This window comes from Spermophilus citellus, assembly GCF_964194105.1.
Source record: "Spermophilus citellus genome assembly, chromosome: 1".
NCBI lineage: Eukaryota > Metazoa > Chordata > Mammalia > Rodentia > Sciuridae > Spermophilus > Spermophilus citellus.
Genome location: NC_138182.1, coordinates 5,304,243 through 5,319,087, shown reverse-complemented (window position 1 = coordinate 5,319,087; position 14,845 = coordinate 5,304,243). Strand labels below are relative to the sequence as shown.

General features: G+C 40.1%; 1 protein-coding gene across 1 annotated transcript in view; it reads right to left on the bottom strand.

Annotated features, from left to right (window-relative positions):
* Positions 1–8,101: 8,101 nt before the first annotated feature.
* The window catches only part of NALF1 (NALCN channel auxiliary factor 1), a 567,265-nt gene continuing 560,521 nt past the window's right edge, over positions 8,102–14,845 (bottom strand). The window contains exon 3 of the mRNA XM_081295683.1: positions 8,102–10,134. Within this exon, the coding sequence (XP_081151809.1) occupies positions 9,845–10,134 (290 nt within the window). The 3' untranslated portion in view covers positions 8,102–9,844. The remainder of the gene's footprint in view (positions 10,135–14,845) is intronic.

Here is a 14,845-nt window from a genome sequence, read left to right as displayed (position 1 = left end):
CAGATGCTGAAAGACAGAGTCACGTCTTCTGTCATCCTGCCCTTTCTTCTCGGAGCCATACCCAGGGGTTCACTGCTCCCCCAGGGCTGATTCTTTAGAGCTTTAACCTTTTCATGTTCTTAGGACAGGGCTCGTAGAAGCTGAAGTCTGAAATTGAATATGAACGTCTAAAGATTTGATGTGTACTGTTGGAACAACGAAAAACTATGATTTCTACCCTTTAAATGTTTCCCCTACAACGATAACATAATCTAGAAAACTATTTTTCAACCTTTGGAGCATATTCCCTTGGGATAAGGCAGGCAATGGCTTCATGTTAAATGTATTTTTAAAAATACATATGGAAAATATTTTGATTCACATGTAAATTAATATTGTGTAATTGAAGAATTGTGCAATATGATATTTTATATATTTTTGATTAATAAAAACGAAAATTGTTACTGGTGACACAATGAGAGGATCTTCTAGGTGATTTATATCAAAAAAGACACTCTCAGAGCAAAGAGGAATCAGGTCATTCCATCAGGTTTGATTGTTTGTTTGTTTTTTGAGGATAAAGTTGTATAGAACCTAGATTTTGAAATTTAAAAAGTAATGTCACTTGAAAATGACTGTCCTTGTCCAATTTCTTCTAATTTGTCACATCTGTGGTTTGGAGACCCAAAATCTCTTATTCTTGTTTGGCATCTCTTTACTCAATAATGAAGTCCCGATGAAAAACAAGACTATAACCACCATGTGTGTTCGCCTCCAACAACAAATCCATAGTTCAGAGAAGAATCAAAGACCTGTTTCCATTGTGGAAAATACTTTCAGTGCAGGTGCAGTCGGCCAACAGGTGAGCATCTGCCCACATTGGTAGAAATGTGGTGTTATAGTTTGGACATGAGGTGTCCCCCTAAAGCTCATGTGTGAGACAATGCAAGAAGGTTCAGAGGAGAAGTGATAGGGTTATGAGAGCTTTAACCTAGTCAGTGAATCAATTCCCCTAAGGGAATTAACTGAGTGGTAACTGATGGCAGGCAGGGTATAGATGGAGGAGGTGGGCATGGGGGATATGCTTTGGGGGTACATATTTTGTATCTGGCAGGTGGAGTCTCTGCGTCCTGATCATCTTGTGAGCTGCTTCTCTACCATTGTTCTTGTCAGGTCTTTGAGTCATAGCAGTGAAAAGGCTGACTAAAACATGTGGGTAGGACAAATTGGAAACACATATTCAGATATTGATGATACAGTAGCCCATAAACTTTCTTTAGAAAAAAATGGGACCTTTAAAGACCTTAAAAATGCATGAGAGTGGTTATTGCAGCATTAAATGCAATAATGGAAACTTTGGTTGGAGGTTGATAAGTGTGATTGCTGGCAGCAGAGCCCTAGCAGAAGGATGAGAAGTACTGGGGTCAACGGGGTTCCTCTCTTATTCTGGGACCTCAGGTGGGTGAGTCGGCTTTCGAGCCGGCCTGCTGGAGCCCACATGTCCCCACATGCTTCTCTAAGATGAGCTCTTTCCAAATCCTCTGCCCGTCTCTGAGGGAAGATGCAAGAGACGAACGCCCACTTGGCTCAGCGGATTTCCACACCTACATTGTTGGTCCCTGGTTTGCAGGAGTCAGGACTTCAAGCCAACACTGCTCCTTTGTCCTTACTGTGCCCTCAGGTTTTCTATGCCTTGGCACATGATGACAACTTCTATCTGTTCTCAACTTGCCGCATCCCAGTTGATTACCAAGATGTCTGTGTATCTATGAAACTTAGCTTCTGCCAATCAGAGTTAAATGCTTCTAGAGGACTCTCAGTTGGCCATGTTTGTGACAGCTTATGCATTATAATGTCCTTCTTCCATGCCTAGAACATCAAAATGCACTTTTCACACCCGTTCCTCCAAAGTCTAGCTGCCTGTTGCCTTTGTGAAAGCTGTGAGTGTTGATGATTGATGTCTATGTCTCATAAACTGTACAGAGAAGTGTCAAATGACATGCTGCTCTCAAACTGGAAAGTGCTAGGTATTAATTTTAACCTTTGGTACTCCCCGCCCCCCACCGCCACTTTTCTGGAACCAATAAAATAAACAACATGGAGAAGCTATATAACATACATAATGATAACTTTTAGTAGCAAAACCTGGATGTCCATTACCCATACATTTGATGAGTATTTTTGATGTAATTTAATAGCTATCACCCTGCATCCTCACCTCCAGTTCTGCTGGGATCTCACTACACCTTCAGAGCTGCTTCTCACTCTCCAGAAAAGCTTGAGGAAAAAACCATACAAGGTTAATTTGCAAAATTTGCAGGTAATAATGGGGGAAAAAACCTGGAGTTTATCTGTTTCTCTGAATAAAATCATGAAATCGATACATTAAATATATAATTCACAGGGTTTAGCTGTCATTTGTAATTGCACAGGAGTAAAAATTCCAGTATATTTTTCTTTAAAGGAAAAATTGCTTATATATGTTTATTAACTTTGTATCTTTTAAAATATATCTGTGTCTGTAAAGCAACAATCTTAAAATACTATATAGTTTGCATCGTCAGGGGTGTTTTGAGTCTTAAAAAGGAGGGTAGACTCATATTAAAGTGTTAATTTTCCACAAAAATGTTAATATAAATAGTTTCCCAAGAATTTTATTAGTAATATAAACAGCAAAACTGGATTTTTGTGGAGGTTACATTTCCATTTTGATTGAAACATGATTTTTTTCAAAATCAAAATTTGGAACTAAATTTTCTATATTTTTATTAGAATATAAATTCAAATTGCTAACACTGAAAAGGTCAAAGATATAATTTGAAATTTGAAATTTATTTTTATGAGATACTTTTGTATTGTATTGTGCTAATTTCTCTAAGTCATAGTGGAAAGAATTTTTGTTTTAAGTTTTTAGTAGAAAATTAAAGGGTCTTGATTACTCGACTGCACTTATTCTAAGAAGACAATAGCTGATATATTGCACATGCTTAATATATTTTCTAAAAGGCTCTTTTAGTCCTCTTTTCCTTTCTGAGAGTCCTGGACAGCGTAGTGGACTCAGCTGCATCTTGATTCTGTCAATTCATTTCAGATTACATCTTTCCTGGAGTCGAGAGGAGCAGGAAAACCATTAGAGATCGAGGGAAGGAGTAGGAAGAAGAAGGAAAGGAAACAGGTAAATGCAAGTAATTAAGTTGGCACATGTTGGGGGTAACAGATGCGGAGAGAGATTTTAGTTTCATGTTTTACTTAACAGAAGTATGACTGTATAGTTTCAAATGAAATTTGAAGAGACCCAGAAAGCTATTTTAACACACACACAAGTACACACACACACGCACATTAATTATATAAAAAGCTATGCTTTCTTCAGGGGAAAGGAAAATGCAATAAGAACTATAAAATTTTAGACTCTAGCAGTGGTAAAAGTATCTGAAAATATTTTACATATATATTATAATAATCTTTATAGATCTCCTTTGTTTTGTTTTCCGTACTGGAGATTGAGCCCAGGGGCACTTAATCACTAAGCCTCATTCCCAGCCCTTTTTAATTTTTTTTTTTTAAATAAGGCTCCCTAAGTTGTTAAGGGCCTTGCTAAACTTTATGCTGAGGATGGCTTTGACCTTGTGATCCTCCTGCCTTAGCTTCCCTAGTGGATAGGGATTACTGTGCCTAGGTATGATATTCAAAAATCTCATTTCACTGTATCACATTTCAGAAAAAAAGAAAGTTGCATTAAATAGAAATACTATGGTTCAACTTGAGTTTTTTGATTTTTTTGTTTCTTTGTTTTGTTAGCAGGGATTGAATCCAGGGGTTTAACCACTGAGCCACAAGCCCATCCCTTTTTAATATTTTATTTACAGACAGGGTCTCAATGAGTTGCTTAGTGCCTTGCTAAGTTGCTGAGGCTGGCTTTGAACATGTGATCCTCCTGCCTGAGCCTCCTGAGCCACTGAGATTATAGGCATGTGCCACGGCCTGTGGCTCAATTTGATTTTTGGCATTAAGCTGTAGCAAATGTTTCACTATTTTCACGAGTACTGAATCACCATTTAAAGGTTTAGAAGCCAGGTTTTTATCCTATTTGATTTCATTTACTGATTACTGACTATAACATGCCTTTTAGAATAAAGGGAATGAAAAAAATGCACCTAAATATTAATTTTGGTTTTTATGATAATGAAATCCTTGGTAAGTGCTTCAGTGCTACCATGTTTATATCCTTAAACCATCCCATGGTCCAACTGTGGCATCAGGAAGGGCCAAGCTTCCAGCAGAGAGTCCCAGTGACCCAGGCTGCCTTCAGTGAGAGGCTCACTGCTCCTCTTGTTGAGCCCATAAACCATCAATCCACAGCAGTGGCCACGTTAGCTGTGCTGCCCATCATATCACACCACACGTACACAGACCAAGAAGGAAAGATGAGAGTCAGACACAAAAGAGCAAAGAGAGCCAAGTGCTCATTCACAACTGTGCAGATGCCTTTTCTTTAAAACTCAATCAGCAAAGCCAACAGCCCTAATATAAATATTTGCATAAGGAAGTTTGGCCAATTCTTGTTGTGGGATGCACCAGTTGGGTCAAACACTTGACAATAATGACAGAAAAAAAATGCACCTAAATTATGTAAATCAATCAGTGACCAAAGAATTAGGGTATAAAGCAACCGTAGCAGTGGCCTCCAAGCCCTCTTAGGATTTTTATTTTAATGTATCAGAATATAACATTGAAGAAATCTGGCATTTCTCTTGTTAGGAGCAGGCCACACGTTTTCACCTGTTTTGCTCCACATTCTTCTCAGTCCTGCAGAATCGATTGGCCTTAGTACTCTTGTTCTGTTTCCATTCACCTAAAAATTGTATTTGCATGCATTCAGAAAAGCAATTTAAAAGTAGTATGTGTTTATATTTGTTCCTATTCTTGATGTATCACACATCATCAACAAATCCAAGAGAAATGAAAAATTAAGTTTAAGTGCAAGCACTCTGATGCTCTTCATGGTGTGGAAATGAGAGGCATGTGGAGGAGGAAGGCGGGCACAGGGAAGCAGGAGCGACCTGCACCTGAGCTCCAGCTCACACACCATGCACATCTGCGCAGCGCTACCGTTTCCACTCCCAGCGATATCGTCCACTTTGCAATGAGGTGGTCAATGGGAAGGGACCACAGTTGAAACCTGTATCTCAAAACCAGTGCTTTAGTTAGGTAGTGCGCAGACACCAAGGATCCAGAAGCAACCAGCGCTGCGGTGAGCTGCGAGCTTCAGGAGAGACACTGAAGAAAGTCTTTATCCACAGATCAATGGCCAAACTTGTAAATCCAGAAGCATTTGAAGACGTTGGTTTTAGCCAGAAATACAGAGCAAGAAAGATACAAGCCAAAACATTAAAATATCTATTAGGTGGGTGGAACTGGAAGAGACAAGAAAACTTAATCAAGAAGGCTGCCTAACCCATTTATGTATACTTTATCAAAAATTCATAGATTGCTTAATTTTTTTCTTCACTGTGATTTCATCCTATGGAAATTACAGTATTCATTTAAGACAAAGGAGATATTCAATTCAGGAGTACATTTATGTTGAGTGAGTTCAAATTTACTATAGAATTGGTTGCTTAAAGAATCCAGAGACAGCCAACATGTACCTTTAAAATCACTTGTAATTTAAATCCCACTTTGAGGCTGTATCCCTATTCCCACTGCTCCCCTAGACCCAGCTGCATGTATTTATGGAACGAGGCTCCTCAACAACATTTCTGGGGAGAAGACATCTAAAGGTACAAAACTGTTTGCATTACCAGTCACCAGAGCTCCCTGAAATTCTGCAATACATGGAAACTCTTTGAAACCATGTTAGAAATACACCAATGGTCAGTTTGCTTGACTAAAGATGTGAGTAGTTTCTAAAAATACATAATTAGGAGATAAACAATGCAAGTCAGAAACCCTGAAAGACTTCCAGGACCAGTCCCTGCAATCAGGGAGATTGTTGGTGACTGTGAACACTCCTGATAACGGTTAATGGGACTCACTGTGACCAAGAACATGGCCTCACTGCTCTCTTGTGAAAGCTTCTGTGAGATATTTCATCCCCTGAGGTGAAATCTGCCGTGGATTTCCCAGGGTCACATGGTGAGGGTAGCTGGGGTGCTCCCCAGACCCTGGCTTTGCCTAGATCTGGTCTTCTCTCACACTAACAAATGCTTTGAAACCCTGACACCACCTCCTCCTACCTAGGTGTTCCATCCAGATGCTTCCAGAGATCCCTTCTCTGTTTCTTCCAAAATATTGAGTAATAGATGGCAAAAAACGTGGAGCAAAATATGACTTGGGCAAATGGCTCTTTCAGATGGTTTTGAACCTTTCATATTCAAAGTTTGGTGAGAAAAGACACTCAACTGCCAAAGCGTGTGAAGCCCTGAGCAACCCACTGTGCTCCAGAGCGGCACCCACAATCTGCTCTCCAGTGTTGCTGGAGTCCCACCTTTGCCCCACCCCGCTGGGTGGCCTGACAACACATAGGTGTTTTTCAACTTTAATCTGAATATCTTGTGTCAGTAAAAGAACAAAGGACGTGTTTCACATCCCGAATCATGCCTTCAGCTTTATTCCAAGGCTGAGAAGAGTATGCATACATTTTATGATGTAGAGAATTTTCTAGAATTTTTAGCAAAGTTTTGTAGCTCTTATAAATGTAGAGATCTTGCTTTAAACTGTCCTCTGGCTTTCCCTCCTCCCACTTGAGGTCTTGTTATTCCTCTTGGCCCCATTCTTACAAGCCATAAACAGTTTTCTCTAAACATCATTAAAGCTTGAAAGATGGGGAGAGATTCTGGTTTTGTCAGAATTGTTTTCCCTTCACTAATGGAGACATGTTGAGAGTCTGTTTTCCATGTCAAAGCAGGTATGGTTTTTAAATGAGCATGCTGCTCAAACATTAACAAACAGGAACCATTCATCAGAATGCTGTGCCTGTGTTGTAGCTGTCCTGGACTGAATTCTTCTGTGCCTCAAGTTTTACTTGCAGGTCATGTGTATGTGAACCTATTGTATTCCTTCCTAGTTCCACGACTCTATGCCTGGCATATATCAGTGCTTCTCCTTACATACATGGGTGTGCACATGGAGTGAAGTCCTGGGCCGCTGCCCTCGCAGCAGCAAGAGACACCTTTCACTTCTGTGCTGGTACAATATCTCCAGGGGCAAAAGTTCTGTAAATTCAGTTCCTACCCAGAAAGGATAAAAGTCACATTTCATACCTACTAATGTTGTAGTGTTGCTCAGATCTCAGATGTTATCTGCTAATTCAGGCATTTGGCATAGGAATCTGACTCCAGATACATCATTCGTTATTTTGTTTCAACTGACAACAATGAGGTTCCTTCTTACTCATTCATTTAATATCTCAGTTTTCTTTCCTTCCTGTTTTCTTTCCTGGCCTACCTTCTTTTATTTTAAGAACCATGAGTAAAGTACTGTATTTATCGGTAAGAAAAATAACTTCCACTAAGTGTGTAGTGGAACAAGGTAACAATACTATCTTTTTAATGACAGAAAAGTCAATCTAATGAATCACCAGAATAGAAATGGCGTAAGGAATGACTTTTTCCTCTATTGTGTTATTTGACATTTAGCTTAGCAGTACCAACATATTCCACAGATTGAGTTCTTCCCCAGCAGTCAACCTCTGTCCTACCCATTCCCCCAGCGTCTCACCTCCAGCACCATTGAAATCTCTAACCACCCAGGACAGAGCTATCAAAACACTGACTTCCACAAATGTTTGACAGTCAACAACTCAGTGCAGTTATCGTGTCCCCCAAGAGTCACCCAACTCACCCACTCCTGTCCCCAGAAGAGCTCCATGTTTACTTAAGTTAAAATGCAGTGCCTGTGCATATGTGTACACACACGTGAATGCATGTGTGGGGGGAAAAACAGTTTTAAAAAAAGGAACAAAAACTGGAGAATTTTGCATTTTTGGTGTTTTTTTTTTCCTTGTATTTGCGCAGACCATTTTAGGATTTTTCAGTCTCAACAAAACACTATTTAAAACAAAGAATCTAGTAAAATATTTGTGCATGTACTGCTAAACAATTCTAACAATTTTATTAAGCAATACCTTTATTATTTTTTGAATATTCTTAACAGACTGGAACAAAACATTTTTTTATTCAAAACAAAATATGCATACTGTACGCATGTTGCAGGGGTTAGTATGATGCAGAGGGTAAAGTCTGTTTGAACAAAACAAATGCCTGGGGGATTTCATAGCTATAAAGTCAATAACTAAATTTTGTTCGCTAAGAGGACCTTTTCTATGGATTTCCTTCATCTCCCAGCCACACAGAAACCTCCCAAAGTGCACTTCCCAAGTATACTTAGAGAATAGGAAGGAATGTAAAGTGTTTTTTTTAAATTATTTGTTTTGTTTGTTTGTTTTTTAAAAACAGCCCTTATTAACTCTTCCTTCCAGTGATTCTACTGTAAACTCATAAAAGCCATTTTTAGAAAGCAAATTCATATATACTCAGCAGGTGAAATGTTCCCACAAAGAAAAAAAAATACAAACAGAGTGATCAGACTTCTCTCTTCCTCAAGTCCCTAGAGCGTGTTGGAGTGATAAAGTTTTTGCACTGTAATAAAAATGGCTGACCTATTTATTTTCTTTAAAAAAAGTAGTTGTTCCTCTGTGATAATGCAGAATTGCATATACTTTATACCTGGCATAATTCAAAACCCTATGTTGGGGAAATACTGGGATACAACTGTATATAATGTGTATACTGCAGATGTTGGAGCAGTTCTAGAATCTCTTCCACCACGATAAAGGAGGAAAAGTCCTGTTTGTGCCCTCCTTGGTCTCTCTGACACCATCACAATGGCCCAAATGTGCTCGTAGATTATGGAGCCGAACTCAGTGAGAGCCTCCTCCATGGTCAAGGGAAGGCCCTGCCCGCTCCCTGCTGCAGTGCTGGACGCTGCTCCTGTCCAACTGACCAGCAAGAAAGGACTGGATTGCTTGGGAATGGGAACTGGAGCAACTCAGTTCATGATAACTTTTGTTTCTTTGTTTTGTTTTCAACGTAAATATGTGTTACTGCCGGATTCCACTCTGGTGGAACACACTGCTTGTTCAGCTGGAAGGGAACCCCCACCGGCCCCCTGGGCTCTGCTCCCGTCGGGCTGTGCAAGGGCTTGCACACCCATCACTGTTGTTACACAGACAGAAGCAAGCGGATGTTGTCTGCTTAGGGGACGAGAAGAGGAAGGGGAGGACGGGCTGGGAAGGGTGTGGGATTCATGGGTAGAGGGAGACTTAGGGAATTTTTTTATTTTTATTTTTTGTTGTTTTCTTTTTTTTGTCTTTTTTATCTTTTTATTCTTTTTTTGTTGTTGTAGTTGTTTTTTTGCTATACCGTGAGGTCATAGCAGTCATCCTCTAATAGAAACTGACAGGACATGAAGACAGAACTACCTGATGGACACACACGATGACTAGAAATAGAGAGACAGCGAAAAGACTTCGTTCACCTCGGAGAAACCATCCCGAAAAATAAGTCCTGTATTAACAAGTGCAGAGAAATAAACAAACAAACAAACCCAGACCGAAACGAAAGCAAATAAAACCTCCAAACATTAAAACACAGTGTATAAAATGGTGTGAGAAATTGAAAGTCACTTCACAGCCTTTTAGTCAATAAAACGCTGCGGGGTGTCCTTTTTGGAATCAGGCCCATCTTCTGAATTTTACCCTTCAGGCCTTGCAAGAAGAGATCCAGGGTAAAAGCACCCAGTTTCTGGTGGGTGGGGCAGCAGTCGTTGCTCTGGTGGGCCGCTGGCTGGGGACGCTGTCCCCCTAGTCCTCGTTGGTGGCGTTTTCCTCCAGCGAGGTGATGCCTCCCAGGCCCAGGCCCGCGGCGTTGTGCGCCGCGGAGGCGGTGAGCACTGTGTGTAGGAGAATCAGTACCAGGACACACAGCTTGAGTCTGCCACTGCACAGTCTGGTGGCCGAGGACACGGTGAGCGACGTCCTGTGGCAGGCGTCACTTCGCTGGGGCCTCCCTCTGCGGGGGAGGTCGGGCTGCTCCCCTGTCCGGACGTCACAGCATTCTGGTTCATCGTTGGTGAGGAAGGTTTCGTAGAGCCCTGCGGGGAGAAGCGCACAGGTTAGCGCAGGGCACCGGCGGCAGGAGCGCGGGCTACATGGCACCCCATCACAACCTAACGCTGAGCTTGGTAAGGGCGGCACCTCCGCAGCCCAGAGCCGGCCCTGGCCTCCAGCTCAGGGTGTTCTTGGGTATTCCTGCCACTTGTACCAAGTGCTGGTGGGTCCTGAATACCGAAAAAAGATGTCATCAGGTCGCAATCCGAACCTGTGGTTCTGGACTGACTTGGAGAGCAAAGACACTCGGCTGCCCTTTCCCCTGCACCCCTGAATGCCGTGCATGGGCTAACGCTGGCTGCGCTAAGGGAGGCCACCATCAGTGGTCATGGTGCCAGCGGTTTGTGCTCACGAACTTCCTCTTGCCTTGTCGGAGCAGAACCATCCCTGCGGCTAACGGTGCTTGGGTGCTTTGATTTATCTCATGGTGTGGTGTCTCCCCACATTTGCATTCGCTATGCTACGGAGGACCTTGCCTGCACTGGAGGGCTGCAAGGGAGCCCCCTTCCCATCCACCCTCCCACTTCGCCTTTCAAGAGTATCTGTCTCTCATTCTCCTGTTCCCTTTCTTGCTCTTTTTTTCTTCCTTGCTGAATATCTTCTTTTTCCCCCTTTTTCCTCTGAAAATACACCTTATTCTTATTTTGAAATTGATAAATACATATTTTGAAACTTTGGGATTGATGAAAAGAATAAAAAACTGCTTGTCTGTAATCGTTCCAATCTTGTGCATTGCTGTGTCATGCCTAACACTTTTATCTAGCTGTGTAAGCCATTGTGCTCCTATTTTTTGTCTGACTGAATCATTCCCCCATGGGTGTTAGAATGAATTTTCTACGCACATTTTGTCATAATACTCTCATGCTTGGAAAAAAATAAGGATAATGATAGAGTAGTTGTAATGATTAAATGAGATTTCTCATGTAAGGTGCTTGGCTCAGGGCCTAGCACATAGAAGTAACTTGAAAAATCTGGCTCCTGTTAATAGTGATAGTTACCAACAGCATTTCATTGCTTCTACCCATATAGTAACATCTAAAGACCCTTCCTTTCTCTCCAGATGAGGTGTTTGAAGTCTTGGCAAGCCTGGGCCGCTGGGGTTGCCCATCCATGGAGTCTGTACCACTTGCTTGGCTGCTGTTCCTTCCTACCATGTCCTGTGTCACCATCTGCCTAACTCTCATTCATCTCTTAGGTGTAGCTCAAGTGGAACTGCTTGTGATGTCTCTGCTCAGACTCCCAGGCTGCCAGTGCACTTTGCCTCACTATTCACTAGAGCAATTATTATTTTTTTCTTTTAATTACAATTGCCCGTTCTCTCAACAATTTCCTTACTCATCTGTCAACTTAAAACATGAACTACACAGTTTCAGCATTGCATTCCCAATAAGTAGCAGAATGCCTAGATAACATATTCCATCAGCATTTATCACATGAATACACTAAGTGCATCTGGTTACTTAATTTAAAAGAATCCTTTAAATAAGATACGTTTCAATCTTCAGTTTCTTTTAAAGAAATGACCAAGATATCCTTATAACGATGCTTACAATATTCATTTCTTCTTAGGCATTCAAAGGTAAACTTCACCTTCGCCTAGGAAGAATATGGAAAAAAAACTGAATTAATGAGATCTGCAGCTGCGACATTTTTACTGTATGATATTTTCTTTTTTTCATATAAGATACCTCACTGGTAGGCTAATCATTTATTGAAGTATGTTTTCCAGTACTATATTCTACAATGAAAAGAGTTCATACTGAGATAATAAAAACAGGAATCTAAAGGTCATGTAGATCAACATTTTAGAATATTAATAGAACATATTTAACAATGTCGTGTGAGGAAGAAGTTCTTGGGAAGTCTTTCAGAAGCTGGCCTGCTAATCCAACAAAAGTCATTTCACAAAGAATGAAGTGCGTGCAGGCCAATAAAGGAACACTTCTCTTTGAGAGGCACAATTGATATTCTTTCTTTTCCCTCTGCCCATCTTTTAAACAAGAGGTTTTTTTTTTTTTTTTTTATTAAGTTATACATGCATACATACTAAAGTTCAAACAATGCCACAGGGTATGTTACAAAATAAAAAAAAATAATAAGATCTTCCCATCCCTTATCTCAGATGTTTCCTTCTCAAAGGAAAATATCAGCAAGTTTTTTAGCTCCAATTTGGAATGTTTTACATTTCCCTTGCTTTTCGCACCCTCTGTAGACTCCTCCTTAGGAGATGCGGGGTAATACATATGGTCCTCTCCTTCCTCCAGGAAGTAGCCTCCCTCCCAGCCATCCCCTCTTCCCGAAGGAGCAAGTCAAGTCGCATGCTCTGTGTTCCCTTCCTTCCTTAGGATGCCACCAGCCGGTCCTCCACCCGCCATTCAGTGCACTTGCTCTCTACTCCCAGGCCCTCTGCTCCTCCTGGAGCTCCTCATTCTGTGTACTGACTAATTCTGCCCCAAACAAGCAGTTGGTTCTTTCCATGCATCAGGGTGTTCCCCTGCTCATCTTCCCAAGGAAGTGCCTGTTGGACCTCAGCCAGTCTGTACAGGCACAGGCACACCCTGGAAACTGCCTGGCAATATTGTCTTGAGATCATTTTTTAAAAATTAAATTTACTTTTCACAGAATATTTAAAAGCCATACATATGTATGGGTTCCCAGGTGACATTTCAATATGCATGTACACTGTACCATGTTAAAATCAGGTTGAACATGTCTATCTTCTCCAGCATTTATCATTTCCTTATGTCAAAAATATTCAAAAATCTTTTCTTCTAGATTTCTCTAGTACAAAGTACATTACTATGACCTAGAGTCACCCATACAATAGCACACCAGAACTACTGTCAGCTGCCACCTAGACCCATCAATCAGCATTCCCTCCCTCTCCTCTTTCCCCTGCCTTAGTAACTGCCATTCTATACTAGACTCCATGAGATCTGCTTTTTTCAGATTCCACTCATGAGGTTATGTGATGCTTGTCTTGCACATTTCCCTTAACACAATGCTCCCCAGTCCCATCCATTTTATTGCAGATGACAGGATTTCACTTCTTGGCCAATGTGAGTGGTTCTGTAACAAACACAGGAGTACAAGTGTCTCTGACACAATGATGTCATTTCCTTTGGATAGAGACCGAGAAGTGGGATTGCTGGATCTTATGGTGGTTCTGCTATAAATTTTTGAAGAACTTCCCATGGTTTTCCATAATGGTGATGCTAATTTATAATCCCACCACCAGCGGGACTGTCCACCACCCATTTATCCATGTCCTTCAGCACTTGCTATCTTTTGGGCGACAGTCACTCTACCTGGAGTGATTTGATATCTGGTGTTTTGATTTGCATTTCTCCTGAAGATTGTTGTCACCTCTCTCCTACGTTGGACTTTCTGTTTCTTGTATCCTGTGCTTTCTCATTTTGGAGGGCCTTAACATCTAGTGCTTTCAGGAGGAAAACCTCATGGCAAATGTCCAAGACACTGTATGCCTACAAATGTGTTTTTTCTATTTCGTATTTATTTGGTTCTTTGACTGGGTCTGGAATTCTAATCTAGAAATTGTTATCCTTCTGATTTTTTTTCTAACATTGCTCTCATTAAGATAAGCTGTGTGAAATGTATATATACCCCTCCTGTCCTACAATAAACGGCTCCCACTCCTGCTATATCAATGTACACAAGTTGCTCGTCACCCCCCGGTTAGTTTGCTGCAGCCGGACTGCGGCACAATGAGTCCTCCCTCTGGACGGAGACTTCTGAAACCATGAGCCCCCAGTAGCAAAATCTCACATAATATTAACTATTTCTGTTATGAGTTGGGATAAACAGTAGAATCCGAATTTATTATTAGGAAGAGTTTTAAAGAACATTAAATTCACATTATTTCTCTGTTTCAATTAGACTAAGTCACAGAAGAACCTCATTTTTTTCACAGCTCAACAATGTTATAATGTGATTTTAATAAGTATTATCTAAGAACAGGTAAGTTAAATATCTAATGAAATCCTTAAAATAAATACATGATCATAGAATTCTTACTTATCTCAGGTATTTACCTTTTAGGATATTTGTACCTAGGAATATATAAGGATAACTTTTCAAATATTTGAACTAATAATACATTTTAAAATACTTTGAAATATTTTTAATTATGTAAGCTTGGAACACATTAATGTTAAAGGACAGAGGGAAAATCACCCTCAATTAGAATTTTTTAGCATGAAAAAACAAAAAATGAGAAATTACTAGATATTTTCCCCTAGTCCTTTTTTTTTAATCAATGAATATACCCACACCTGTAACACACACACACACACACACACACACAAAGATGCATATAATTTATAGATTTCAGACATAAAAATGTATTTAATGTGAGATTTGTTTCACAATATTATTTGATTCTAGAATATTTATTTTCTTTTATGCATGTATGTTAGCAAGAGAGATTGTGTATAATATGTATATATTTAAAATCAATAATTTTTACTTATTTTAATCTTTAAAAGAACTTACATTAGCAAAAAAATTATTTTATACTCTAGACAACCTTATATGACATAGAATTTATAAACTATGCAAATAAAATTTCATGATTTTCATTTTTTTTCCAGTGGTTATTAATCTATTGAGATTGTTTTGTCTCACTCTTGATCATAATTCTCTAAAATATATATCATTTTATAGAACATTTTACAC